Source organism: Osmerus eperlanus, chromosome 14 (assembly GCF_963692335.1).
Source record: "Osmerus eperlanus chromosome 14, fOsmEpe2.1, whole genome shotgun sequence".
Taxonomy (NCBI): domain Eukaryota; kingdom Metazoa; phylum Chordata; class Actinopteri; order Osmeriformes; family Osmeridae; genus Osmerus; species Osmerus eperlanus.
The window spans coordinates 6,033,585-6,058,822 of record NC_085031.1 but is presented as its reverse complement, the minus strand read 5'-3'; the positions used below and the strand labels follow the sequence as shown (position 1 = coordinate 6,058,822).

Sequence of the window (25,238 nt, the reverse complement as noted above, 5' to 3'; positions counted from 1 at the left end):
TTTGAACCGCTACAGCTAAACCTGTTAGAGGTGGTCCGACAGGCTGTAGTAGGCCTACTGGGAACAATGTTGATCTCTCCTGTGAAGCTTGGTTATTAGACCACCACAAACCTGGTATTTAATGACAGTGTCAGAACAGAGCCAGCTGAGAACATGACCCTGGGTGGAGGACGTATTGCATGGCTTTAAAAGGCTTTGAGCTTGTATCGTTTGTTGTCTTTTACATAAGGACTGTAACTCCCCCTTGTTTTTTTTGTGCTATATTGTGCTAATAACAATACTAAGCCCCCCTGTAGTCCAGATTTCAGTTGAGCCATGTTAACTTGTGTTGAACTTTGCAGCTCTGATGATTTGTTCACCATGCAAAGTGAGTCTCAGATTCCTCTATAGAGAACCACCATCTGTTTGTCATGGAGTGTTTATTTTTTGTCCCATGAATTAAAAAAAAAACCTTCAAAACTTTGACAGCTGGTACTTGTGATTCATTGGACATTGGAAGTTAAACTCGATGTGTTATAGTATGCATTGTTTTTAATCCATAATATATATTTGTGTGTCACCATTTTTATTATTTTTAGGAATACTTGAAAAAAAAGACTGAACGTCGTCAGCGTTTGCAGGCATAGCCTACTCATTTGCGTTTAAGGGTTTCGCCTCTGGTGGGCGCTGTAACAAAACCCGTTGTATCCGGTTTTCTTTCGGATTGCCCTTTGACCTCAGATTCTGGCATGCTGGGTGTCTACAACGAAACAACGTGTATTAAGACCAAGTCAATGATAATAGCTCAAAAAAATATTGTAAAGAGGTGTTCAACCTCTCATATTTAAAACCAGAGTCTTCTGTACTGAAGGTAATATTGTTGACTATTTGAACTCCATTTCAACGATCATTGTTTTGATGTGTATTGTGGCTAGTCAACGTTAGCGGTAGCAAATCTGCTTTGTTTTCATTAGTCAGCTAGCTAATGTTACATTAAATTAGTAACAGTAACTTTTAAAACTACAGCATAGATGTATTCTGTTAAATATTGTTTCGATCGGTAACATCTGCACTGTGTTCATCAAGATGGGGAAACCAACAACGAATCGGAGTGTGGCGGATAAGGTTCGCAAGACCAAGACGACCTCGCAGATCAAGAATAACCCTTTCGAGGTTAAGATCAACAGGAAGAAGTTCGACATTCTCGGGAGGAAGAGCAAACATGATGTTGGGCTGCCAGGGGTGTCCAGGTCCAAAGCCATCAACAAGGTGATAGGGACGGACATGTGTGAGAGAGATATGATTCTTATGTATAGGAACATGATACTAATACATGATCTTCTTCACAGCGAAAAGAAACCTTGCTGAAGGAGTACAAGACGAAAGATAAGTCCAACAAGTTCATAGACAGACGCTTCGGAGAATATGACACCAAGATGGATCCCGAGGACAAGATCTTACAGAGGTTTGCTCTGGAGAGACAGGTAGGTTTGCTTAAACCGGTTTTGATGTAGACCTCATCCCCATGGTCACCTTTGATGAGTGTGTCCCTCTTACTAACCCTACAATCTTTTGTTTGCTGCTTCACCTGGCGTTGTTCTCTTTTGATCTGTCAGCGTACGCACGACAAGAAGGACATGTACAACCTGAACGAGGATGAAGAGCTTACTCACTATGGCCAGTCTCTGGCAGAGATGGAGAAGATGAACGACCTGGTGGACAGCGACAGCGAGACTGACGAGAAGGGGCTGCTCTCTGGTGAGTTCCTGATCAAGAAAGAGAGGGTGGAAAGGTGGAGGGGGATGGAGGGGTATTGATGGATATATTTATTTTATTTTGGGCTAAAATTCGGTTGGGTCAATAACCATGTAAACCAGACAGACAAACAAACAAAAAAAGAATACCGAGTCAGCCCCAGTGTAGAAATCCGAATTGCGATAGTTCCCATTTCGTACGATGTTATTGATGCGTCTCCCTCGTTCCCCACACAGCTGAGATGACCGCCTCCCACTTCGGCGGAGGGGGGGGCCTGCTGAGAAAGAAGACCCCTGGAGAGGAGGACGGAGGAAGCCACAGGGCCAAGTCCCGCCAGGAGTTGATCGAGGAGATGATCCTTAAGTCCAAACAGGACAAGGTAAGTCAGTGGTCCTCCATCGTCACTGAGGAGACACCGGTGTTGCAAAGTAACTCCTGTTGATTCACATGAGAAATGGCGGTTGTATGCGGTCATTAAAGTGTGTTGGATCGATCTACCGAGGCTGTATAGTTTTAATGTTATGAAATGTTGGACAAAACAAGAGAGATTTGTTCTGGTCATTCCGGAACTCTTGTGATTCTGGAATCTTCTCAAAGTTCTGCAGGGTTTCTTGAAGTTGTTGTTGTTGTTCCTCAGAGAGAGAGACAGACCCAGAAGGAGGAGGCCCAGGTCCTGACTGAGAAGCTGGACCAGGAGTGGAAGAGCATCCATGGACTGCTGGCCCACAAGACCCCCATGGCGGAGCGCCCTGAGAGGGTGGAGGAGAAGCCCAAGGTCAGTACACAGACCTGGAGCTCCCACTGTGTCGCGTTCCAAAACGCCTTCATCTTTCGCATTTGATAACGGATTGACACACAGACATCTCATTTGTCTTTTATTCTCACGCCTGTTATGTCTTCTCTCTCTCTCTCTCTCTCTCTCTCTCTCTCTCTCTCTCTCTCTCTCTCTCTCTCTCTCTCTCTCTCTCTCTCTCTCTCTCTCTCTCTCTCTCTCTCTCTCTCGCTCTCTCTCTCTCTCTCTCCTTCTCTCTCTCCCTCTCTCCCTCCTTCCACCCTACCTCGTTCCATGCTCCAGCTGGACGAGTATGACATGATGGTGCGTGAGCTGGGCTTCGAGATGAAGGCCCAGCCCTCTGAGAGGATGAAGACCCCGGAAGAAGTGGCCAGAGAGGAGCGCGAGAGACTTCTGAAACTGGAGGTGTGGAAATGTCCGACATGGATGAGCTGGATAACGCTTGATGCTGTTATGCTATCTCATGCTTAGCATTCATGAAACAGGGAAGATGAGGGGATAAATAAATAATGAAGTCCCGTCATGGAACTTGTGTGTACTGATCATGTCCCTGGGGTGGTGTGATGCAGGCGGACCGTCTGAGGAGGATGATGGGAGAGGCGGCAGGGGCGGCTAGCCAGACCCAGACACACCTGTCAGCTGATGACCTCAACGACGGCTTCATCCTGGACCAAGATGACAAGAAGGCCCTGACCTATCAGGTATGGGTATCTAGACGTATACTGTGTGGAGGTTGAAGCACGATGGTGTGTTTTTATTTATTTTTGGTCTTCATGTTGTCTGCTTTCCCCTCCTAATAAACAGGTGCATAGCATACACAGAACATTTCATGATTGTATACCTTGTCCTCTCTCTCTCTCTCTCTCTCTCTCTCTCTCTCTCTCTCCAGGACGGGAAGTTGAACATCGAGCAAGGTTCCGAGGATGAGGGAGAGGATGGTGATGAAGGAGAGAGCAGCCAGGAAGAGGGGTCTGGTGAGGAGGAAGACCAGGAGGAGGAGGAGGAGGAGGGGGCGAGTGGAGGAGACGACAGCCACTCGGACCTCGACTCCGAGCAGGAAAGTGGTAGAGAGGAGGAGGAGGAGGACATGAGTGAAGAGTGTGGCACCCAGCCTCAGAGTCAGCTGACTGAGGAGGAGAGGAAGGCCGAGCAGGAGGCAGCGAAGGCAGAGCTCCCGTACACCTTCACAGGTAGGAGACCATCTCTGGAGCTTCAGTGCAGTGCTACAACTCCTGGACCTTCTCTGGTCCTGTCCAGCTTGTGTATATGAATGTCATGACCTCCAGATGATCCCAGGCCCAAACTGAACTTCAGCCTCCCCCTCTGTGTGGGTTGCGTTTGACATGCATATGCTGTGTTTGACATGGTTTTCCTCCTCTCCTCTTTCCTCCTCCTCCTGTCCTTATCCTCCTCCTGTCTCAGCTCCAGAGAGCTATGCTGATCTGAAGGCCTTGCTGCAAGGCCATTCCCCGGAGATCCAGCGCCTCATAGTGTCCAGGACGCAGAAATGCAACCACCCCAGTCTGGCTGTGGGCAACAAGCTGAAGCTGCAGGTCGGTACAGACAGACCATTGATTGATTGAATGGATGATGGTAAAGTCCCGTTTAAGTACGTTTTATTATTGTCCGAGATCAAAAATGTCTATTTCAATTAGTGTCATGTAATCTGAAAATCCCTGTGTATCAGAAACTGTTTGGCTTCCTGCTTGAGTACGTTGGGGAAGTTGCCACCAGGACTCCTCCAGAGCTCTGCACCGTCAACAAGCTCATCCCGTGAGTAAAGCTTGGTTTCTTCTCCTGCGGGTCTGCGTTCTTAATGTCATGTGCGGGGGTGCAGGGACCTGCTCAGCATGTGTAGTTGTGCAGCCATATATTTTTGGCACTAGGCGGCGCTGCTGTGCAAAATGATGGTTTGTTTGCTTGTAGCGCAAGGAAAACCTCACAGAAGTAGTAACTGTGTAGTTGTAAACTAGAATGTAATAATCAGGTAAGAGTGACTCGTTTTGAGAGAACTAGTGAAATGAAATGAGGAGGAGGAAATGGACAATGAATTGGAAGAACTCCTAACATTTTGCCGGAAATCGTTACTCAGTGTAACCCCTCCCTCCGCCGCCATCGTTTGTGCGGCTCTGTGGTCGACATATGTGCAGCTACACACTTAAAACAAGCTTCAGAGTCCTCTCATGTGCTACACCAACCAAAGAATATGCCACTCCCTATAACGTGTGTGTGTGTGTGTGTTTTCCCAGGCAGCTGTATGATCTGTGCCAGTTGTTTCCAGATGTAGCCTGCAAAGCCATGCAAAGCACTCTGGGAGACTCCGCCCACAGCATGGAGGAGGTCCTGGAGGTCAAAGGTCGTGCTGCATTCCCTCGGCTGGACATGGTACACACACACACACACAGCACGGCTAGACATGGTTCACAAGGAAAAAACATTTCCTGCATAATCCAGGTATAATGATGGTATTTTGAACTGTGTGTGTTTTTCTAGCTTCTATATCTGAAGATCACTGCCCTGTTATTTCCAACCTCGGACTTTCGTCACCCTGTCACTACCCCTGCTCTGCTCTACATCAGCCAGGCTCTCTGCAAGGTAATTGTGTGTATGTGTGTGTTTTTGTGTGTGTATGTAAGAGAGAGTAGTCAACCTTACCATAGAAGTGTACAAGTATCAATTGGATGTCATCCTAGCTATTTTAAAGACCTCTCTCTCCCTCTCACACTGTTCTATTTTCTCCTGTAATCCCTCCTGTCTGCCTTTTGAACATTTTCTTTCCTACTGTTTCATCATCTCCTATTCCTTTTGAATCAACCCTGTGTCTCTCTGTATTGGAAGGTGTGTGTGTGTGCGAGAGAGAGAAAGAGAGACAGAGTGATCTTTAGACATCCACACAATACCCCTCTCTCGCACGTCAATGCTGAGTTGTCAAACCAACAAAATAGACAACATTGTCTCTTGTTATTTTCCAACTGCAGCACTGCAATCTAATGTGAGATCTAATGTTTGTGTGTTTCTAGCTGTCCTTCCGTGTATTTGATCCCTCTTTGTGTGTGTGTGTGTGTGTTTGTGTGTGTCTCTCCTGTGATGTCACAGTGTCCAGTGACATCTCTAGAGGACGTGACATCAGGCCTGGTCCTCTGTTGCCTGGCGTTGGAGTATGTCTCCTTCTCTAAGCGCTTCCTGCCGGAGCTCATGAACTTCCTTCTAGGAACACTTCACCTCGCAGTGCCGGAGAACGGCTCAACAGGTAGACCTACACACGCACCTCCCACTTCCCCAGTCTGACACGCTCAGGCCTACTCAGTCCTCAAGGTGCTAGCCCAGTCCTAGAGGTGCTAGCTCAGTCCTCAAGGTGCTAGCCCAGTCCTAGAGGTGCTAGCTCAGTCCTCAAGGTGCTAGCCCAGTCCTAGAGGTGCTAGCTCAGTCCTGAAGGTGCTAGCCCAGTCCTAGAGGTGTTAGCTCAGTCCTCAAGGTGCTAGCTCAGTCCTCAAGGTGCTAGCCCAGTCCTAGAGGTGCTAGCTCAGTCCTCAAGGTGCTAGCTCAGTCCTCAAGGTGCTAGCCCAGTCCTAGAGGTGCTAGCTCAGTCCTCAAGGTGCTAGCTCAGTCCTCAAGGTGCTAGCCCAGTCCTAGAGGTGCTAGCTCAGTCCTCAAGGTGCTAGCTCAGTCCTCAAGGTGCTAGCCCAGTCCTAGAGGTGCTAGCTCAGTCCTCAAGGTGCTATCCCAGTCCTAGAGGTGCTAGCTCAGTCCTAGAGTCCTCTTACTCTGGTGTTAATGTCGGTGAGTGTGCCAGCTACCCCTCACCACAACCCAACTCCTCCTTTGCCCCACCCTAGACAGGCAGAACCTGCAGGCAGGCAGGCAGACAGGCATGCACACAGACAAACTGGCAGTCACAGGGCCCGGTGAAATAGTCTCTGTGCCCCGCCAAGCCGTCATCAGTAGTCCCTCCCTGCAGGGTGTCAGATCTCTGCTTTGCTGAAGATGAAAATCTGCAGCTATGAGACTGCAGCTTGGCTCAAATGATGATACAAATATACATCCTATTCACATTGTAGTGTGACCAAGGGCACCAAGGCCTTTAGGATGGTTTTAGCTAATGCTGCTCCTTTGTTGCAGGTTACTCAGTGGTGCCGCCCTTCAGGCAGACAGGGAAGTGCAGCGACCTGCTGGTCCTGAGGGAGCCTGAGGCCTGCCTCCCCTGGAGCATGAAGCAGCTGCCCCTGGCTACCATCCAGCCCCTCCACCTGGCCTCCGACCAGCACGCCGACCAGCACAGGTGACATGACAACGACCAGGAGGGTCTGTCTCATATTCTCTGTCTGTCTGGTGCGCGCGCCCGTATGTATATGCGTGTGTTCATGTGTGCGTGCGTATTCGTGTCTTTGTGTGCGTGTCACAGAGATATCTATATTCCAACCGAGTAGGACGGTTTCCAGTCAGACCATCTGGTCCGTGGTCTCAGCTGGTCCATTGAGTTAGTCAGTTTAGGTTTGCAGCAACTGATGTGTGGGTGCCATGCAGCACTCATGACCAGCCCACAGGATCCTCTATGACTCAGGTTCCACAATCACTGTACCCTACGATACACACACACACATACACACACACCTTGACAGACTTACTTCGAATTAAATAGACACATATAACCACAACACACACACACCACCTCATAGTTACTTGCCAGACCCACACCCTATCACATCATACACACACATACATTACTAACGTATAAGATATCCCACTGGAAAGGCTGTGCAGTGCTGCATTTCACACAGAGGTGTCCGGTCACATCCTAGTTGTGTAGATTCCTGCGGGGCTTACAAAGACAGATGCGAGGCACCGTGGGTGTGTGCGAACAGTCTCAGCACCCCGGTAATTACCCCCGCTCTGAAAGATACCCCAGGGTGGGTGGAGACAGTGTGACCCTCCAGGGGAGCCACCCACTTGCTACACCCCTGAAAATGTGTTTGTGGATACGGATAGATTTTTAGTTGTGTGTGTGTGTGTTCTCTACACACCCAACTAAAGTCGAGGTATTGTTCACCAGACAGTAACCTTGCGATGTTGTGATGTTGATCCCCAGGTTGTGGTGCGTGTCCACCTGTCTGGACCTGCTGAAGCGCTGCTGTGTGCTCTACCGTGACCTCACTTCCTTTTCACACGTCTTCCAGCCAATCAGAACGCTGCTGTCGAAACACCTTCCTGTCAAAAGCTACCCCCCGCCCCTCCAGGTGAGATGAAGCCTGGGTGAGGAGGATGGATGGAGCTACTGAGAGGGGTGGGATTTCAGGGCATCCCTGCCCTAGGTGGGATTTTCAACTGTTTTTACTAGAGGTGCATTTGTTTCGTCTCTTCCAGGAACTCCATGCTGAGATCTTAGAGGCAATTTCCTGCGCTAAAACGTCACATTCTGTTCTGGTGTTTGAGAAGAAGAAGCCCATCCCCCTCAAGCTGTTCACACCCAAGATTGTGGAAGTGTGAGTGACAGCGCTGGGCAACTTCAAGAATCGAATCATTTCAATTCAATTGAACCAAAGTCCAAGAATCATATCAAACCTATCCCTTTCATTCAGTTGAACCAAATCACATATTTTGAGATGATCTGAATCCCTGTCCTCCCTTGCTGTTCCAGGCTGGACTATGGGAAGAAGCGAGGGAATACAAAGGATGAGAGAGAACATGAGAGGTTGAAGCACAAATATAAGAAGGAGTTTAAGGGCGCGCTGAGGGAGATCAGGAAGGATTCCCGTTTCCTGGCCCAGGAGAAGCTGTCAGAGATCATGAGCAGGTATGACCCCGCACAACCTGGTGGTATCACCATGACCCTAACCTATGACCTCACTGATTCTGACCTCCCCATATGGTTGGTTGGACCTGTGTGCTAAGTGATCTGACACGTGGTGTTCTATTTGTGTGTGTGTGTATCAGGGATGCAGAGAGGAAGAAGAAGGTGAAGGAGCTGTTCGGCAGCCTGGCCACCCAGGAGGGAGAATGGAAGGCACTGAAGAGGAGGAAGAGGAAGTGATCTCTCTGCCTCTCCTATCCTCCTCTCTTGTTGAACTGATCTGTGTACAAAAACATTTTATAGTACAACCGTTGCAATCTTTTTTTTTTTCTTTTCTTCAACATTCACATAATGTTATGCAAATTGAATAAAGATATCGTTGAATCCCCTCAACATGTCCTCATTGTGAAGTGTAAGGATTGTCAGGACATAAGTAACATTAGGAATAATTGATATGACTTATCGTCGTATAAATGGTTCTAACCAGCACTGGTTAGTTTTTAGAGTGCATTCTTCAAACAGAGAGCTATGGCAGACCTTCCAGTAAATATACAGATTTTCAGAGTTAACAGACCAGAACACCTGGATGCATTCACGTCAAGCTTTATTAAGTAGTACTTGGTAAACATTTATGAAAAAGTTTCAGTTCTGTTACATAAGACAGGGTTGAGTGTTACTGGGGGAAGAGAACCGTCCAAACACACAGATGACGACAGTTGGTGAGAAGAGGCATGTCGTCTTGGATGGAGGAGGGAACTGCAAAATGGTGGGCAGGTGCAGGTAGGGAGGGTCTGGGTAAGTTGGGCTGGGAGGGAGGGTGTGGTGCCAAGGGAAGAGTAGGTAGGTGCAGGTTGTGAGAAAGGAAAAAGTGAAGGATGGAAGGGGGTGGGATGGAGTATTGAGGAAGGGGGGGCGGGGGTAGGGGAGGGAAGGGTGAAAGGGAGGGAGGGGGGTCGTGAAAAGAGTAGGGAAGTATAGGTTGAGATAGAAGGAGCTTGTGGGGTAGGGCTGGGTATGGAGGGTAGGAGGAAAGTGGAGATGTTGAAAGGTGAAGATCCAAGTTGAAGGGAAGCTGTAGAGTGGAGGGGTGGAGGGATGGAGGGCTGTTGTGGGGCTGTCAGACCTCCTGCGACTGGTAGAGGCTCCTCCCCATGGCAAGACTCCAAGTCCTCTCCTCTATGATGGACACTAGAGAGGGAAAACTGCTGTCACCAACCTAGAACAAACCCAGCCCCCTGGCTCCAGAGGATGTCGTAACCCTGCAAGTTAGTCTTGACAACAGAAACACCCATGTTAAAGCAGGCAGTAGGAAGCCCAAAGGTTGTTGATGACCTTACCGTCATGTTTGACAGTCTCCTCTGTCAGGAATAACTTTAGACTAAAATGGAAATAAAACAAGAATGTTTCAGTGGTGCGGCTTTGTAAGAAAGAAAAGCAATTCTTTAAATCAGGAAGTACATTTCGTTTGGAAACACAGGATTTCAGTTTGTGTATCAGTCCAAACAATATCCCTTCAGTTCACTGTCACATACAGCAACAACACCACACAGGCTTAACCCGTGATGATGCTGTGGCCTCTGCCCTTCCACCCACCTGCAGGCTCTCCCTCTCCAGCGATGCCCAGCCTCTGCTCCTCTCCTTCCAGCAGCTTCCTGTAGGTGGCGATCTCAGCATCCAGCCTCAGCTTGATGTGCAGCAGCTCCTGGTAGTCCTGCAGGTACTTGCTCATCTCCAACTTGGTCTCGCACAGCTGGGCCTCCAGCTGGGCGATGATGCCCTCCAGACCGCCCACCTTGTCCTGGTGGTTCACCTCCATGTCCTCCAGCTGCTGCTCCATGGCGGCGTTGCGGGCCCTCAGGCTGTCGATTTGGTTCTGCAGGTCGGACACCTGGTTGTGGAAGACGCTGATCTCCTCCTTCATGCTCTTCATCTGGCCCTCGTGCTTGCCGGCGTGCTCCTTCAGCGTGTCGAATTTGCCCTTGTACCACTTCTCCGCCTCCTGGACGTTGCGGGCCGCCACGGCCTCGATCTCCACCCGCATGTTGCGGAGGTAGGCGGCGAGGTCAGGCCGGTCGCCGTCCAGCTGGGCCGTGACCTTGGAGTCCTCGATCTGCCTCACCAGGTCGGCCACTTCCTCGTCATGCAGCTTCTTCAGGAACTCGATCTCGGCCACCAGCTGCTCAACCCGCTTCTCCAGGTCGGCCTTCTGCAGGGTAGCGTTGTCCACATCCTGGCGGAACTCTTTCAAGATCATCTCGGCCTCCTCTGTGGGGGGGGGGGGGGGGGGGGGGCATGAGGGGGAGGGAAGACGGGGGAGGGAAGGAGGGAGGGAGGGAGGGAGGGAGGGAGGGAGGGAAGGAGGGAGGGAGGGAGGGAGGGAGGGAAGGAGGGAGGGAGGGAGGGAGGGAGGGAGGGAGGGAGGGAGGGAGGGAGGGAGGAAGGAAGGAAGGAAGGAAGGAAGGAAGGAAGGGGGACCGGTCAGCTCCAGAGGTCAAGTAACATGCTTTTCTTGTTTGAGCAAATGTACTAACAGTGTCGGTTATAAACAAGTCCTCAGTTACCAAAACAGTCCTGAATGCGCCCTCGATACTCAAACCTACCTTTGAGTGCCATCTCCTCTTCCAGTCTCATCGTCCACACCTCAACCTCCTCCTCAATGTAGCCTCTCTCGATGTCAGCTGCTCCCTTTTCGTTGGTCAATGACTCAATCAGTTCCCTCATCTCCTTGAACTTGAGCTCGTACTCTTCTCCGACTCCGGTTGGGCCTCCCTTGAAGCGGCCTTGAAGCGCGGCCAGCTCGGCCTGGAGCGTGGCGTTCCTGTGTTCTAGCGCCTGGACCTTCTCGATGTAGCCGGCAAACTTGACGTTCAGCTCCTGCATTTCCTCCTTCTCGTTGGCGTGGTGCTGATGGATCTCAGTGCCGACCTCCACCGCGCTGCCCTGGAAACCGGAGCGGCCTCGGTTGTTGTACGAGGATCCGCGGCAACGGGACGGGGACGGACTCTGGACGCGCATCCTGTTGGATGAGCCACTCACCTGCAGAGTTTTCTGGGAATAGGAGGATCCTCTCATTTTGGCGGTGTGTGTGTTACGAGTGTGCGATAAAAGCCACAGTCGATCCTGTAACAATAGGCTGGGTTTCCTCAGACGTAGATCCACTAGTGCGAGAAGTCCTGTTCTCCTGCCGCTGCTTGTTATCTTGCTGAACCACCTTGCCAACTGATGCGCTCTCTGCTCGGCTCGGGTGGTTTATAAAGGGCCACAAAGAATGTCTCGGCCTCCCTTGAAACTCCGGCAGGGTTTCGACATGTTTTAAATGTGGATCATGACTGTGTGTCCGAGCCCTTTGCCCAGTGGCGGTTCTACACGGGGGCCCTGCCCCCCCCCCCCCCTGAGCTGACTGAATAATATATTTTTTAAATATTGTAATTTTTTTAAACGTTTTTTCTAGTAGTCATCATGAAACGAGGAAGGGACATTGCAGCCTTTTTTTCAGTAAATAAAAAAGTGAGAGAAACATATCAAGGTATTGAGAGAACTGAGGAGCTGGAAGAGGGAAGTTCAGAGCCAGGGGCATAGTTAGACATAAAGCTCTACTGTGGCACAGGCCCCTATTCATATCCCTTTTTTTTCTTCCAAGCTTGCTGTGCACAATGCACTACTCGGCTATAGAAACTCCCCTTGCTTAACCCACTATACAACAATTCAGGGACGAAAGTTTGATATCAGCTTTGGCAGGGACATCAATAGTTAATGCGAGCACGCACATTTTTTTCCCCATTCATTTGAGCGCAAATACTGTGTTTTTTGAGCTTCATGTAATATTGTTTTTATGTTTTAGTCAAAATAAGATGATCGGTAGGCCTATCATTTAAAAACTTTCTTTAGTTTTGTAAAGTTTTCCTAGCCTACCTCAATTCTGACTTGTGTGCTGAGTCCGACACCTGGGGCCTCATGTATAAACGTTGCGTACGCACAAAAAGCTTGCGTACACTGTTTTTCACGCACACGGTGTGATGAATAAAAATGTGCTTGACGTGAGAATGTGCGGGCTGTCACGGAAACTTTTGAGCAGACGTGAGAATGTGTGGACCGTCCGCAAAGTCTTGTCTGGCTCTGTAACGTGGCAAATTCTAACTGAAAAGTGCCGAAACTCACCAAACATTACAAAATAAAGTTTCCACTACAGTTACTGTCATACGTCTATGACATTGACTATTCAAAAAACATACAAATAAAAGTTTGATCATTAATGTGGATGATCACATCAAAATGCCAAAACCCAAACAGGAAATGCTATATTGTTTAATCCGCCACCACTTAATAACTTCTGTTAAACTTGAGGGTGTCAAACGAACGACAAAATCACTCAGGAAATGCACGTCACCCTCATCCTATTGCTGCCATGCTGTTATGATGCGCCACCACTCGTTTCTTAATTTCAAGTTTTACATCAGACCATTTCTTCTTAATTTCTGCCATGGTCCGGTTCTCCGAACCCACAGCATTTACAGCCCCATAATAATAATGATTTTATTTGTAATGCACTTTACATTTTGCTAAATCTCAAAGTGCTACAGGTAAAAAAAAGAAAGGGCACAAATAGTGACAGTTTTCCACTCCGCCAACTTTCTTTTGTTGCTTATACCTGATGACAGGCCGACAAACAGGACACATTTTCTCGCCTCCGCTCTGTTGTTAAAACCTATATCTCACAGTCTGTGAAATTAGTTCTTTTTTGCATGTTTAGCAATTTCAATTCAGACAAAGAAATGACCACAGGAGCGCATTTATAGGCCATCTGCATATTCATTTATGGGAGGAGGCAAGGCGGGGTCAGTGGCTCGTTCACGTGCGGTCAATCTCACGTTGATTGTGATTTATAAAGGAAAGGTGCGCAGGACCTGGTGTACGACCGGTTTTATACATGTGAATATTTCTGTGCGTACGTACTTTTCAAGTTTTGGCCGTACGCCATCTTCTGGTATGAAAGCTGCACAATCTTTTATAGATGAGGCCCCTGGACTTCTGTGTGCGTGCTGCAGTGGCTATTTGGCAAGCTCAGAAGAGTGCACTGACATGGAATTCTGCTGGCATCGGTTAAACTGCTTTGATTTTACAAGCATTGATTGGGATACGGTGTTAATTTTTTCCGGGATTATCAATCTAAATGAATGCACTGACTAATAAAGTAAATTGTTAAAACTCAAACTTTAAATTTTACTGGGGCACAGCAGATTTATACTGGGGCACGTGCCCCAGTAAAAAGGGTCTAACAACGCCCCTGAGTTCGATGCAGACGTTATGAAAAGGAGCAGCATTTCGTTTCTAAGTAATTGTGTTTGGTGATTAACAGAATTATTATACATTTGGTTTCCCTTTGAAAAGTGGAGCGAGGTAATATGTATATGCATTGAACTTGTCAAATTTGTCTTATTCTTATTTCTTTGTAATATTTTAATAAATTGCCTGGCTCCATTGTCTCGACATCCAAGCAGAAAGCAGCGACGCATTCCCCCTACGAAAGGAATACAGAACCAAGGGTGGAGGCTGGGGAGGCGGAGGCAGCAGGATAGAAACTGAGAGCATCCTATGTCGCACTAAGCAATGCAGAGTGCCGTGATATCCTGTATCCCGCCCTGCTAAAGAAGGTGTGCCCTGACTGCGTGATATGACGAGATGCTAGTGACGCGCTAAGGTCTCTGAGTCTCCTGCATGAACCAGCTCCGCTTGATTCTAACCAGCACTGGTTAGTTTTTAGAGTGCATTCTTCAACCACAGAGCTATGGCAGACCTTCCAGTAAATATACAGATGTTTTTTTTCCAGAGGTAACAGACCAGACCAGAACACCTGGATGCATTCACATCAAGCTTTATTAAGTAGTACTTGGTAAACATTTATGTAAAAGTTTCAGTTCTGTTACATAAGACAGGGTTGAGTATTACTGGGGGTCGATGGTTTGAGGAGAACCGTCCAAACACACAGATGACACAACAATTGGTGAGAAGAGGCATGTTGTCTTGGATGGAGGGGGGAACTGCAAAATAGTGGGCAGGTAGGGAGAGGAGGGTCTGGGTAAGTTGAGCTGGGAGGGAGGGTGTGGTGCCAAGGGGAGAGTAGGTAGGTGCAGGTAGGGAGGGTCTGGGTAAGTTGGGCTGGGAGGGAGGGTGTGGTGCCAAGGGGAGAGTAGGTAGGTGCAGGTTGTGAGAAAGGAAAAAGTGAAGGATGGAAGGGGGTGGGATGGAGTATTGAGGAAGGGGGGGGGGCGGGGGTAGGGGAGGGAAGGGTGAAAGGGAGGGAGGGGGGTCGTGAAATGAGTAGGGAAGTATAGGTTGAGATAGAAGGAGCTTGTGGAGTAGGGCTGGGTATGGAGGGTAGGAGGAAAGTGGAGATGTTGAAAGGTGAAGATTCAAGTTGAAGGGAAGCTGTAGAGTGGAGGGGTGGAGGGATGGAGGGCTGTTGTGGGGCTGTCAGACCTCCTGCGACTGGTAGAGGCTCCTCCCCATGGCAAGACTCCAAGTCCTCTCCTCTATGATGGACACTAGAGAGGGAAAACTGCTGTCACCAACCTAGAACAAACCCAGCCCCCTGGCTCCAGAGGATGTCGTAACCCTGCAAGTTAGTCTTGACAACAGAAACACCCATGTTAAAGCAGGCAGTAGGAAGCCCAAAGGTGGTTGATGACCTTACCGTCATGTTTGAGACTTTCCTCTGTCAGGAATGACTTTAGACTAAAATGGAAATAAAACAGGAATATTTCAGTGGTGCGGCTTTGTAAGAAAAAAAAACAATTCTTTAAATCAGGAAGTACATTTCGTTTGGAAACAGGATTTCAGTTTGTGTATCAGTCCAAACAATATCCCTTCAGTTCACTGTCACATACAGCAACAACACCACACAGGCTTAACCCGTGATGATGCTGTGGCCTCTGCCCTTCCACCCACCTGCAGGCTCTCCCTCTCCAGCGATGCCCAGCCTCTGCTCCTCTCCTTCCAGCAGCTTCCTGTAGGTGGCGATCTCAGCATCCAGCCTCAGCTTGATGTGCAGCAGCTCCTGGTAGTCCTGCAGGTACTTGCTCATCTCCAACTTGGTCTCGCACAGCTGGGCCTCCAGCTGGGCGATGATGCCCTCCAGACCGCCCACCTTGTCCTGGTGGTTCACCTCCATGTCCTCCAGCTGCTGCTCCATGGCGGCGTTGCGGGCCCTCAGGCTGTCGATTTGGTTCTGCAGGTCGGACACCTGGTTGTGGAAGACGCTGATCTCCTCCTTCATGCTCTTCATCTGGCCCTCGTGCTTGCCGGCGTGCTCCTTCAGCGTGTCGAATTTGCCCTTGTACCACTTCTCCGCCTCCTGGACGTTGCGGGCCGCCACGGCCTCGATCTCCACCCGCATGTTGCGGAGGTAGGCGGCGAGGTCAGGCCGGTCGCCGTCCAGCTGGGCCGTGACCTTGGAGTCCTCGATCTGCCTCACCAGGTCGGCCACTTCCTCGTCATGCAGCTTCTTCAGGAACTCGATCTCGGCCACCAGCTGCTCAACCCGCTTCTCCAGGTCGGCCTTCTGCAGGGTAGCGTTGTCCACATCCTGGCGGAACTCTTTCAAGATCATCTCGGCCTCCTCTGTGGGGGGGGGGGGGCATGAGGGGGAGGGAAGACGGGGGAGGGAAGGAGGGAGGGAGGGAAGGAAGGAAGGAGGGAGGGAGGGAGGGAGGGAGGGAGGGAAGGAAGGAAGGAAGGAGGGAGGGAGGGAGGGAGGGAGGGAGGGAAGGAGGGAAGGAAGGAAGGAAGGAGGGAGGGAGGGAGGGAGGATGGAGGGGGGGGGGCATGAAGGGGAGGGAAGACGGGGGAGGGAGGGAGGGAAGGAATGAAGGAACGGGGATGGGTCAGCTCCAGAGGTCAAGTAACATGCTTTTCTTGGACACACAGAGTTTCTGTAGCCTAAACACAGATGCTGAAATCTGAAACATTGTTGAAACACTGAATTTGAAACATTGCCACGGCTGGAAACGTTTGAGCAAATGTACTAACAGTGTCGGTTATAAACAAGTCCTCAGTTACCAAAACAGTCCTGAATGCGCCCTCGATACTCAAACCTACCTTTGAGTGCCATCTCCTCTTCCAGTCTCATCGTCCACACCTCAACCTCCTCCTCAATGTAGCCTCTCTCGATGTCAGCTGCTCCCTTTTCGTTGGTCAATGACTCAATCAGTTCCCTCATCTCCTTGAACTTGAGCTCGTACTCTTCTCCGACTCCGGTTGGGCCTCCCTTGAAGCGGCCTTGAAGCGCGGCCAGCTCGGCCTGGAGCGTGGCGTTCCTGTGTTCTAGCGCCTGGACCTTCTCGATGTAGCCGGCAAACTTGACGTTCAGCTCCTGCATTTCCTCCTTCTCGTTGGCGTGGTGCTGATGGATCTCAGTGCCGACCTCCACCGCGCTGCCCTGGAAACCGGAGCGGCCTCGGTTGTTGTACGAGGATCCGCGGCAACGGGACGGGGACGGACTCTGGACGCGCATCCTGTTGGATGAGCCGCTCACCTGCAGAGTTTTCTGGGAATAGGAGGATCCTCTCATTTTGGCGGTGTTTGTGTTTTACGAGTGTGCGATGAAAGCTACAGTCGATCCTGTAACAATAGGCTGCGTTTCCTCAGAAGTAGATCCACTAGTGCGAGAAGTCCTGTTCTCCTGCCGCTGCTTGTTATCTTGCTGAAACACCTTGCCAACGGATGCTCTCTCTGCTCGCCTCGGGTGGTTTATAAAGGGCCACAAAGAATGTCACGGCCTCCCTTGAAACTCCGGCAGGGTTTTGACATGTTTTAAATGTGGATCATGACTGTGTGTCCGAGCCCTGTGCCGCCTCCCCCGTCACTCTTGTCATTAGCTAGCGTGCCGTCGTTAGCAACGCGATGGGGCAGAGTGAGATGGCTCGGCCCTTGCGGCCTTGTGTGAAATAGTTATCTAAGCATGTATGCCTGTCATTTTTCACTTTGCTATCACTCAGGGCACTGCGGGGTCTTTGGGGGTGGAGGATGTGTTGGGTGTGTGTGTGTGTGTGTGTGTGTGTGGGGGGGGGGGTTAAGGGTGAGGCCGGGATGGTTGAGGAAGTGTGGAATTGAGGGTGAGGCAGTAATCAGAAGGACGGGAAGAGATCAAGATGTAGGAGACAGGAAGTACATGTGTACATGTGAAGTACATATGTGTGAGGGGGAGGTTTGGATGGGTGAGTCAGGGAGGTGGCATGTGGAGTTCTTAGGGGCATTTCAAGGGGAAAATGGGGTGAGATATAAGGGGGAGAGCATTGGAGGGATTGAGGCCTTGAATGATGGGTGAGAGAAGGGGGGGGGTGTTCGGGTAGGCGTATTCGGGCGGGTCATCATGGAGGCAGAAGGAATCGTCAGCAGAGCACTGAGCATAGGGAAACTGTGAAGTTGTGTTTTGGCAACAGGCAATGTGGACCCTGCCACACTCACCCCCTGGCCATGAATCAAGATGTCAGACAGCAGGAGAGACATTCTTCAGGCTATTACACTCCTCCAGAAATACACAGAGACTCCGTGAGGGAATGTTGTCAAGGAGAACAAGGGCCGGATGAACCTGATTCCCTCTCAGCAGTTTCAGATGTATTTGTATTACGTGTTATTTCATAACAAGTGTATTACTTTGTGTAGCTCTTTTTACAAACTCTTCTTCTGTCTTCAGAGTGGGCTTCACGGTAGTTCATATGCGTGTCTTCACACAAGATCCAATCTAAACAAGCCTTTGTCACTGTCATGTCTAAAATTGTGTAATGATTGATGTATTTGTGTAACTTTACTGGGAGTGCCTAACTGTTCACACACAAGTTGGGGTTGAAATTGGTGTTGGAACCTGTTCTATTGCTTTTGTCTACATCTTTACCTGCCTACTTGTGTGTGTGTGTGTTCATTTGTGTGTGTGTGTGTGCACGCCCCTCCAGCCTCAATTCCCTGTAAGGCTAGCAGCTCTGGGCAGGTTCAATCTCTAGAGCGTATGCTAATTGGCTTGGGCCTCCAAACTGACAGGCTGTCATGGCGACCCGTAGGCACCAGACACATCTGCCCCTGGCACCACACACACACACACACAAACACACACATACATAAACATAGATTGAGTTTCTACTTTATTTAACATTTAACAAACGGTAAATAAATCGATACAGTATTTATCACAATCATTTGGTTTCATGCTTGTGTTTCCATCCACTATTTTACTCTGCACTGTAGGAACAGAAAAATACACTTTATTGAAATAAACTTCATACATTTCACAAATGCCTCGGCACCATTAAAACAGTGACACTTCACACACAAAAATAGAGTTTGTTTATATTTCTCATTTTCAAATGGATACTCTTTGTCATAGACACTTAGGTGGTTTAGTAGTTAATCATAGATGTATTATATTTCTATGTACTTATTGACATTAACACACATGTTTCCCTTGTCTCATAAACAGACATCACCATCAACCCTCATCAACCATCAACACAAGCTTGTCCCGTAAAACAATCAATGCAGCTCCTACAGGAGCTGGTCACCAGTTTGACGTTTCTGCCTTCGTGGCTGATTGTTTATCGTGGTCAAGATAGGTCACCACCAATTAATCTCCATCATTGTGATCGGTTAGAACATTGTGAATGGTTGCAACAATATGATTGGTCTGAAGAAGGGCCTGTCGATAAAGTATACAGTATATATAACCCTGACATAACCCTGACAGGAAGTCTTCTTTACTTACCTTTATCAAATCTAGAGAGCAAATAGTTCAGACGTTTTAATGGAGCAAGTTTGTGCTTGTGGCAGTTTAGGCTTATGAGTAGTAGTAGTAGTAGTAGTATTGACGTAATTGATCCCCAGTGGGAGATTAGGTTGAGCTCAGGTAGTTCCCTCTGATGATGGAGGGGACGACGACACACACACTTAGCACCTCAGTCTGCAGGGGGCGCTCTTGAGACCTAGAACACCTGGGTCAGGTAGTACTGCTAGAGGAAACCTCCGATCCTCTGGAGTGTTTGATTGAGACTGCCTGGGGTGAGGATAGTAGTGACGATCGACTTGGTTGCATTGTGTCAGGCAAGCTGAGTCAAACACAGATCAAGTGGAATACTATCTGACCCAGTTGGGGGACATCACTGTTGACTATTGACCTCGAGACAGAGCGAGAGACAGACACACAAAAATAGACCCACAAACACACACAGACATACACACATGCTCACACACAGAGACACCCACCCACTCACACACATACACACTGATATGAACTTTCTTAAACGGACACAGGGTACAGACTCCATAGAGGACCACAGCGAGGCACGACAGGACTTGGCAGAGCGACATGGAATATGTCAGCCGTTCATCTCTGGACCGGCAGTCAGCTCTAGTCAGACTCCTGAGAGACAGAGAGGAACATACAGTGATGTCACAATACTTACACATTTGAAGTCTGTTATACGTATATACAACAGGATATCAGCCCTACACATCAAGGTACTGATTGTATTCTCTTGTATTCTCTTCTCTGTTCTGTGGTCACAGTGTGGTTCCATGCACTCGTGTTCTCCTTGACTGTGTTGTGTTCCTGGTTACCTCTTTGACAGTGTCTCCAGTGTCAGGCTCCACAGCCGGCTCCCCTGGACTCTCCAAACCAGCATCCTCCTCCTGAAACACAGCACCATGGCAACCACAGGGACAGGGTTAGAGGGGGCTGCATCAATGAAGACGAGGAGGAACGGAGAGGGTAGGTGAGAGGAGAGGAGAAGGAAGAAGAGTGGGTAAGGGAAGGAGAGGAGAGGGAGGGAGGGAAAGAGAAGAGGGGAAAGGAGAGGAGAGGTGAGGGAACTAAGAGAGGAGAGATTAATAGTTAATAAGGCCCTTCCCTGTAGAGGGCAGTCCTTGATTACAGTGTGGCATTGGCCTGACCTTCTTTAATAAGATACTGGTGTGTGCTTCTGTGTTTGTTTTTGTGTTTCTACAAACAGACATTTGTGTAAGGGAGCGTGTGTGTGACTGTGAGTGTATGTGTGAGTCAGTGTGTATGTGTATGTGTATGTGTGTGTGTGTCAATCGACCAGCTGACACAACCTGGGAGCAGTTCTTTTGCTGAACACGTGCCCTCTCCTCCTGGTGATCCACTTAACACCTCCTACCTCTTCTCCATCTGCTCATTCAGCAGAGCCAAACACACACACACACACACACACACAAATACTTTCTCAATGTCGAACTTTCACACACACTCCTACACGCTCTCTGTCACACACACACAAACGCACACGCTTGACATCCACCCACATCAATAAACACGTTCTCGACCGCGACGACAACCACTTCATCCTTTCATGATGGTCATGTTCTGAAGGTCTGGACCCGTCTAGTCACCTTCCCTCCATATGCTCCGAGACCCCCTGACTGGTGAACATCTGTCTGTCTCGTTCCCTTTTCTATACACGATTGATCAGTTGAGGAGGACTCCCCAGACTACCGAGATGCAGCCCACTGTCGAACTGATGGACTGAAAAGGAGAGGATGACTCCCCAGACTATTGAGATGCAGTCATTCTCTCACCAATATCTAAATTATTAGCCCCGTGGGGACAACCACAACGGATCGATGGCGCGCCCGTGCGCGTGTGTACATGTGAGCCCGTGAGACAAACGATGTGTGTGTGTGAGAGAGAAAGAGAGCGTGTGTCAGAGGGGGAGAGAGACAGGGATGAAGGGAGGGGATGGAGAGATAGGTATGGAGGGAGGAGAGGATGGAGGGGAACGGGGTAGAGAGCAGAGACCCCAGGCTGGGCGGGGCCCTCCTCTGATGTCCATCAGCATGACTGCCTGATGAATGGGATCAATATCAATGACAGCTCGGCTATATCCAAACCTGAATAATCTGGTTCCCTGCACACAAACACTCACACATGCACGCACACACAGGCTCCCTGAGGCGAGAGGACACAGCAATTAGCTCCATGACAACAGCCAGTTTCAAGAAGAGGAAGGGAGGATGAGGAAGAAGGGAGGAGGAAAGAAGAAGAGGTTCGAAGGAAACTGAGCAGAATGAAGTTTTAACAGAAAGACAGTCCTGGGTCTATGTATCTGCTAGATGAGCAAAAAGGCCATCAATTCACCGGTCTACCTCCAATTCTGTACTGCTTAACAGAGAATAGAGACATCAGCCCTCATCTTCAGACTGTGTCAGACTGGAGCCAATTGTCTGTGTCTGTGTGTGTGTGTGTGTGTGTGTGTGTGTGTGTGTGTGTGTGTGTGTGCGTGGGTCCGCACAGGCGTGTGTCTTTGTATGAGCTCGAGGAGCGGTGACCGGCGGGCCCTATGTGTGCATGTGTTTGTGTGTGTGTGCTTGTGTGTCAAGGAGCATCAGGGCGCAGCAGTTTAATGAAGGTCAGCGGCCATTTTGACCGATGCTGAAGCCCCAGCTATCACCTTGGAACTTGTTGAAAGACTGAAGGGACTGTAGTGAAACTCCAATAAGAAACTGAAAAGACAGAAACAGAAAAGAACTACATCCGTTTCAACAAAGCTTTTAACTTAAGAGCTTTCCTGGTGGACCATAAAGTACTGCCCGCTCTGTGAAATCTAATTTGTTATTCTGGATACTAAATACCTCGCTCTCTCCAATGAAGTAACGGCGAGACAGTGTGTGTGTGTGTGTGTGCAGTAGAGTATTAGGTAGCAAGCAAGGTATCATCTCTCACCTGTTTCGCCGGGTCTTTCTTGACCAATCCGGTCGCAGCGGCAATGTTCCCCGCCCCCTCCACTGTTTTATGGGCCACAGCTGTTACCCCGGTTACCACAGCCCCGCCCACCTGAGACACACCAGACACAGTCTTCTCTGCCACTGAAAGAAAAGAAGAGAATAGAGGAGAGGACACAAACAGAGGTCACTATGATGTTTATCTCTGTGTCCAACTACAGAGAGCTAGCCTCAACCTACAGAGAGCTAGCCTCAACCTACAGAGAGCTAGCCTCAACCTAAATAAGGCTCAGGTGACTCTGAAGTGACTTACATAAATGCTTTACAATGACATGCAACCATCAAATACACAGTAGTTGCCATGACAGTAGGTAGGTAGTTATTACTTCACTATTCTCGGTTGCTCTGTATAATGTTATCTCTCTGCCTCTCATTCCCTGGTGTCTATCTTTGTGTCACTTCTCTCTCTTTCGGTTTCACACAGACAACAGAGACATAGCACAACCCCCTGACATTATCCACAGTGAGAGACCCCCCAGCTTTCCTGCTAATTATCTCTCAGTGTGTTTGTGTGTGCATGTGTGTGTATGTGTGTGTGTGTGTGTGAGAGAGAGAGAGAGAGAGAGAGAGAGAGAGAGAGAGAGAGAGAGAGAGAGAGAGAGAGAGAGAGAGAGAGAGAGAGAGAGAGAGAGAGAGAGAGAGAGAGAGAGTCTAGCAGCTATTGGCTGATTCAGTCCTGGGAGAGTGAATGGAGATGGTATTGAGACAGTTAAAACAGACAACAACTCACTGTTATCACTCAGTCTCTCCACTGCCAGACAGGTTTTTTTTATTATTATTATTGTGCTAAAAATGTTTACCAATTATAGTTTAGTCTGTATGGTTTAGGTGATTATTAAAACACTCTTCATTCATTAAAGTTCAAATATACCTGTTGTCACTCCATCCTTGGTTTTAGTGCCTGTTGAGAGATTAGTACAATATGTGCATTAACGAGTCGTGCATTAATAAGTCATGCCAAACAAGAACCATGTCGTGTCATTATGATTATATCATGATCAAATGTAAAAGGCCGACATGTACAAAAAAAGCTCTAATTCACGCACAAAACTAGCAAAATGTCGAGTTTAAAATACATACAATGTGACAGTCAGTCAACCTGTAGCCTGTCACCGTTCCCGACACCTACCGACGAAGATGACACCGTCCTTTGTCATCTCAGCAGCTCCAGTCACTCCTTGCTTCGTCATCTCCGCCGCCGCCACAACCCCGTCCTTGGCTTTCGAGAACCCCTTCATTAACGCGTCCATATCGGTCCAAAATTATGTCGCACAGCTGTGAAGGAGTCAGTTGGTTGGCGGAGTTCACGGTACGCAAGATCTAGTTTGAGAACGACAGAGTTCTGGGTATTCTGCATACATGGATGTGTATGACACCGCCCTATGCTTTTATTTGAATGTTTCTTCCTTAAGATCGTTCCGGTTTGACAAGAAAAACGAGTTATAGAGTTAACCACAGGCTTGTATTTCAAGTTCCAGTAAAATGCAAGCAGACCGAACACCTGTTAGTGAAGACCGTGATCTTTAACTATAAAATGACCTGTCTTGCCACACATTTGTCCTTAGCAAGTCGTTCTATTCAAAGTTTCATACATCAGAAGTAGGCAGAAGTATAGGCTTTGGTTTACAATATTTTATACAATTTCCTAAATGTAGTTGTAAAAACAAACCTGTGGATTCACGTACCTGCCAGTTGGTCACTTGTAGACTCGAACTTTCGCTCGAAGGTTATGTTCTGTTTTAGAAAACGTCGCTGTATACGGAGACACGATCAAAATCTACTGTCTGTTTCTCAAACAGTTTCAGAGTAAGCTCAACAGGTTTGAAACGGATACGCCGCTCTTCTCCCCGGAGGCTGTGGGAGTGATCGAGCGCGCGTGATCCCGTGGTGCTGATGCTGAGCTCGAGACAGAATGGCTGCTTCGGTGTCTGCATCCCACGCGCCCCCCTCCACACACACACAGACACACACACACATATATATCCTCCCTCGACCAGAGATTACGTAGATACCCAAATTGTTCTCTATTTGTGGGCTACTCACGACTAGTATTTAGTCATCAACATGTCACACGAATCAATAACAATTTGCCAACACACAATGCAAGGGTAATTTAAACGATTTAAATGATTCGAAAATGATTAAAATGTATTTTATGTTTTATTTAATTCATTGGTCTGATCTTGATTTTCCAGTTTAAATGATATCATTATGATTGTGTATACAGGTCTTCCCTTTAGCCCTCTGTGAATCCTGACATATCAAAAGGATGATGTCATAACCTGTATCAAAGTCAGACGTGATTGACTACATCGCTTATAACATCTCTCCTCACTCCCTACTCATCTCTCCTTTACTTCACTCCATTATCCATCTTCTCTTCCTCCTCCTCTACCTCCTCTCTCTAATCGTCTGCCCTCGCTCCTTTACACCCCCAACATCCTCTCCTCACCCCCACTCTCCCACTTTCTCCCCTCTCTCCTCCCTCCTCCATGTCTCCTGACCCTTCATTTCCTGCCCCCTCCCCAAAGGGCCACAGCCATCTTGTCTCTCTAATTGATAGTCACAGACTCCGCTGCGATCCATGCCTCTCTGACTCCTTCTCATTTGTCTGAGGAATATCACAGATTGTGATGTTGGCCTACTGTGCCTGCTCTGCTCACAGGCCAGTTTGAGATACTGGAGCTCAGCATGTTTATAGACAATGTTTTCAGCAACGTTGTCTTTGTGTGTGAAGTCATTGTGCATTTTGTATCAACTTCGGCTCAGTGTTATACAGTCAAACTGTAATTACCTCATCAAAACATTGTACTTATTCTGTTTTAGTGGGTTGGTGTTGGTGAAGGTATGCGCCATTGTTATCAGTCGTGTGTGTGTGTGTGTGTGTATAAACCAACCTTGGGTAAATCATGTATTGGTGCTGCCATGGTGACTAGAGCATTAGGATCTCTGGTCTGGTACAGACACGATGCACTATGAAGAAGACCTCGACTGTGAGGATCACTTTTACAGGGAGGTTCCAGTCTTTTGTGAGACTTCTCAGTCACTCACTCAACTGCGACCACAGTGGTTGAAACATTTCAAGAAGAGATTTTCTACCAAAGAAGAGAGAAAAATGATACTGATGCTAAAATGTGGTCA

The 25,238-nt window shown here is 48.5% G+C and overlaps 4 protein-coding genes across 6 annotated transcripts; 1 reads left to right on the top strand and 3 right to left on the bottom strand.

Moving 5' to 3' along the window:
* The first annotated feature begins 690 nt into the window (after positions 1–690).
* On the top strand, positions 691–8,703 carry nop14 (NOP14 nucleolar protein homolog (yeast)). The gene is made up of 19 exons (XM_062477771.1): positions 691–850; positions 1,066–1,248; positions 1,329–1,463; positions 1,596–1,737; positions 1,971–2,113; positions 2,372–2,509; positions 2,810–2,932; positions 3,097–3,228; positions 3,417–3,717; positions 3,950–4,080; positions 4,215–4,300; positions 4,777–4,912; positions 5,021–5,122; positions 5,624–5,777; positions 6,647–6,806; positions 7,614–7,761; positions 7,889–8,007; positions 8,163–8,318; positions 8,459–8,703. Exons 2-19 carry the CDS (start codon positions 1,066–1,068, stop codon positions 8,553–8,555), a joined length of 2,586 nt encoding a protein of 861 aa, XP_062333755.1. The 5' UTR covers positions 691–850; the 3' UTR covers positions 8,556–8,703.
* A 599-nt stretch (positions 8,704–9,302) lies between these two features.
* Positions 9,303–11,402, bottom strand: LOC134033560 (desmin-like). 2 transcript variants are annotated; one of them, XM_062477773.1, is made up of 4 exons: positions 10,916–11,402; positions 9,909–10,580; positions 9,653–9,693; positions 9,303–9,503 (listed from the first exon to the last, which is right to left on the bottom strand). In XM_062477773.1, exons 1-3 carry the CDS (start codon positions 11,385–11,387, stop codon positions 9,689–9,691), a joined length of 1,149 nt encoding a protein of 382 aa, XP_062333757.1. In that variant the 5' UTR covers positions 11,388–11,402; the 3' UTR covers positions 9,303–9,503; positions 9,653–9,688. The 2 variants fall into 2 exon arrangements, with proteins under 2 accessions (XP_062333757.1, XP_062333756.1); XM_062477772.1 differs by lacking the exon at positions 9,653–9,693 and having other exon boundaries at positions 9,304–9,503.
* Positions 11,403–14,694: 3,292 nt separating this feature from the next.
* LOC134033562 (desmin-like) lies at positions 14,695–17,024 on the bottom strand. Its single transcript, XM_062477774.1, has 4 exons — positions 16,410–17,024; positions 15,261–15,932; positions 15,007–15,047; positions 14,695–14,857 (listed from the first exon to the last, which is right to left on the bottom strand). Exons 1-3 carry the CDS (start codon positions 16,879–16,881, stop codon positions 15,043–15,045), a joined length of 1,149 nt encoding a protein of 382 aa, XP_062333758.1. The 5' UTR covers positions 16,882–17,024; the 3' UTR covers positions 14,695–14,857; positions 15,007–15,042.
* Positions 17,025–19,255: 2,231 nt separating this feature from the next.
* On the bottom strand, positions 19,256–23,988 carry LOC134033620 (alpha-synuclein-like). 2 transcript variants are annotated; one of them, XM_062477854.1, is made up of 6 exons: positions 23,783–23,988; positions 23,227–23,417; positions 22,969–22,998; positions 22,039–22,181; positions 19,917–19,988; positions 19,256–19,719 (listed from the first exon to the last, which is right to left on the bottom strand). In XM_062477854.1, the coding sequence occupies exons 2-6, from the start codon at positions 23,345–23,347 to the stop codon at positions 19,708–19,710; spliced, it is 378 nt and encodes a 125-aa protein (XP_062333838.1). In that variant the 5' UTR covers positions 23,348–23,417; positions 23,783–23,988; the 3' UTR covers positions 19,256–19,707. The 2 variants fall into 2 exon arrangements, with proteins under 2 accessions (XP_062333838.1, XP_062333837.1); XM_062477853.1 differs by having other exon boundaries at positions 23,227–23,372; positions 23,783–23,987.
* Between the last annotated feature and the right edge of the window lie 1,250 nt (positions 23,989–25,238).

What these genes read in the sequence shown, in the direction of transcription:
- LOC134033562 (XM_062477774.1), bottom strand. Translation starts at nt 16,881, where the DNA reads ATGAGAGGATCCTCCTATTCCCAGAAAACTCTGCAGGTGAGCGGCTCA. An exon ending in AGAGGAGATGGCACTCAAAG is followed by an intron (nt 15,933 to 16,409) that starts GTAGGTTTGAGT and finishes CCCCCCCCACAG; the next exon opens with AGGAGGCCGAGATGATCTTG.
- LOC134033620 (XM_062477854.1), bottom strand. Translation starts at nt 23,347, where the DNA reads ATGGACGCGTTAATGAAGGGGTTCTCGAAAGCCAAGGACGGGGTTGTG. An exon ending in CAAGGATGGAGTGACAACAG is followed by an intron (nt 22,182 to 22,968) that starts GTATATTTGAAC and finishes CTTTTCTTTCAG; the next exon opens with TGGCAGAGAAGACTGTGTCT. An exon ending in AGAAAGACCCGGCGAAACAG is followed by an intron (nt 19,989 to 22,038) that starts GTGAGAGATGAT and finishes GCTGTGTTTCAG; the next exon opens with GAGGAGGATGCTGGTTTGGA.
- LOC134033560 (XM_062477772.1), bottom strand. Translation starts at nt 11,387, where the DNA reads ATGAGAGGATCCTCCTATTCCCAGAAAACTCTGCAGGTGAGTGGCTCA. An exon ending in AGAGGAGATGGCACTCAAAG is followed by an intron (nt 10,581 to 10,915) that starts GTAGGTTTGAGT and finishes CCCCCCCCACAG; the next exon opens with AGGAGGCCGAGATGATCTTG. An exon ending in TGGAGAGGGAGAGCCTGCAG is followed by an intron (nt 9,504 to 9,908) that starts GTGGGTGGAAGG and finishes TTCCCTCTCTAG; the next exon opens with TGTCCATCATAGAGGAGAGG.
- nop14 (XM_062477771.1), top strand. Translation starts at nt 1,066, where the DNA reads ATGGGGAAACCAACAACGAATCGGAGTGTGGCGGATAAGGTTCGCAAG. An exon ending in CATTCCCTCGGCTGGACATG is followed by an intron (nt 4,913 to 5,020) that starts GTACACACACAC and finishes GTGTTTTTCTAG; the next exon opens with CTTCTATATCTGAAGATCAC. An exon ending in CTGTCAGAGATCATGAGCAG is followed by an intron (nt 8,319 to 8,458) that starts GTATGACCCCGC and finishes TGTGTGTATCAG; the next exon opens with GGATGCAGAGAGGAAGAAGA.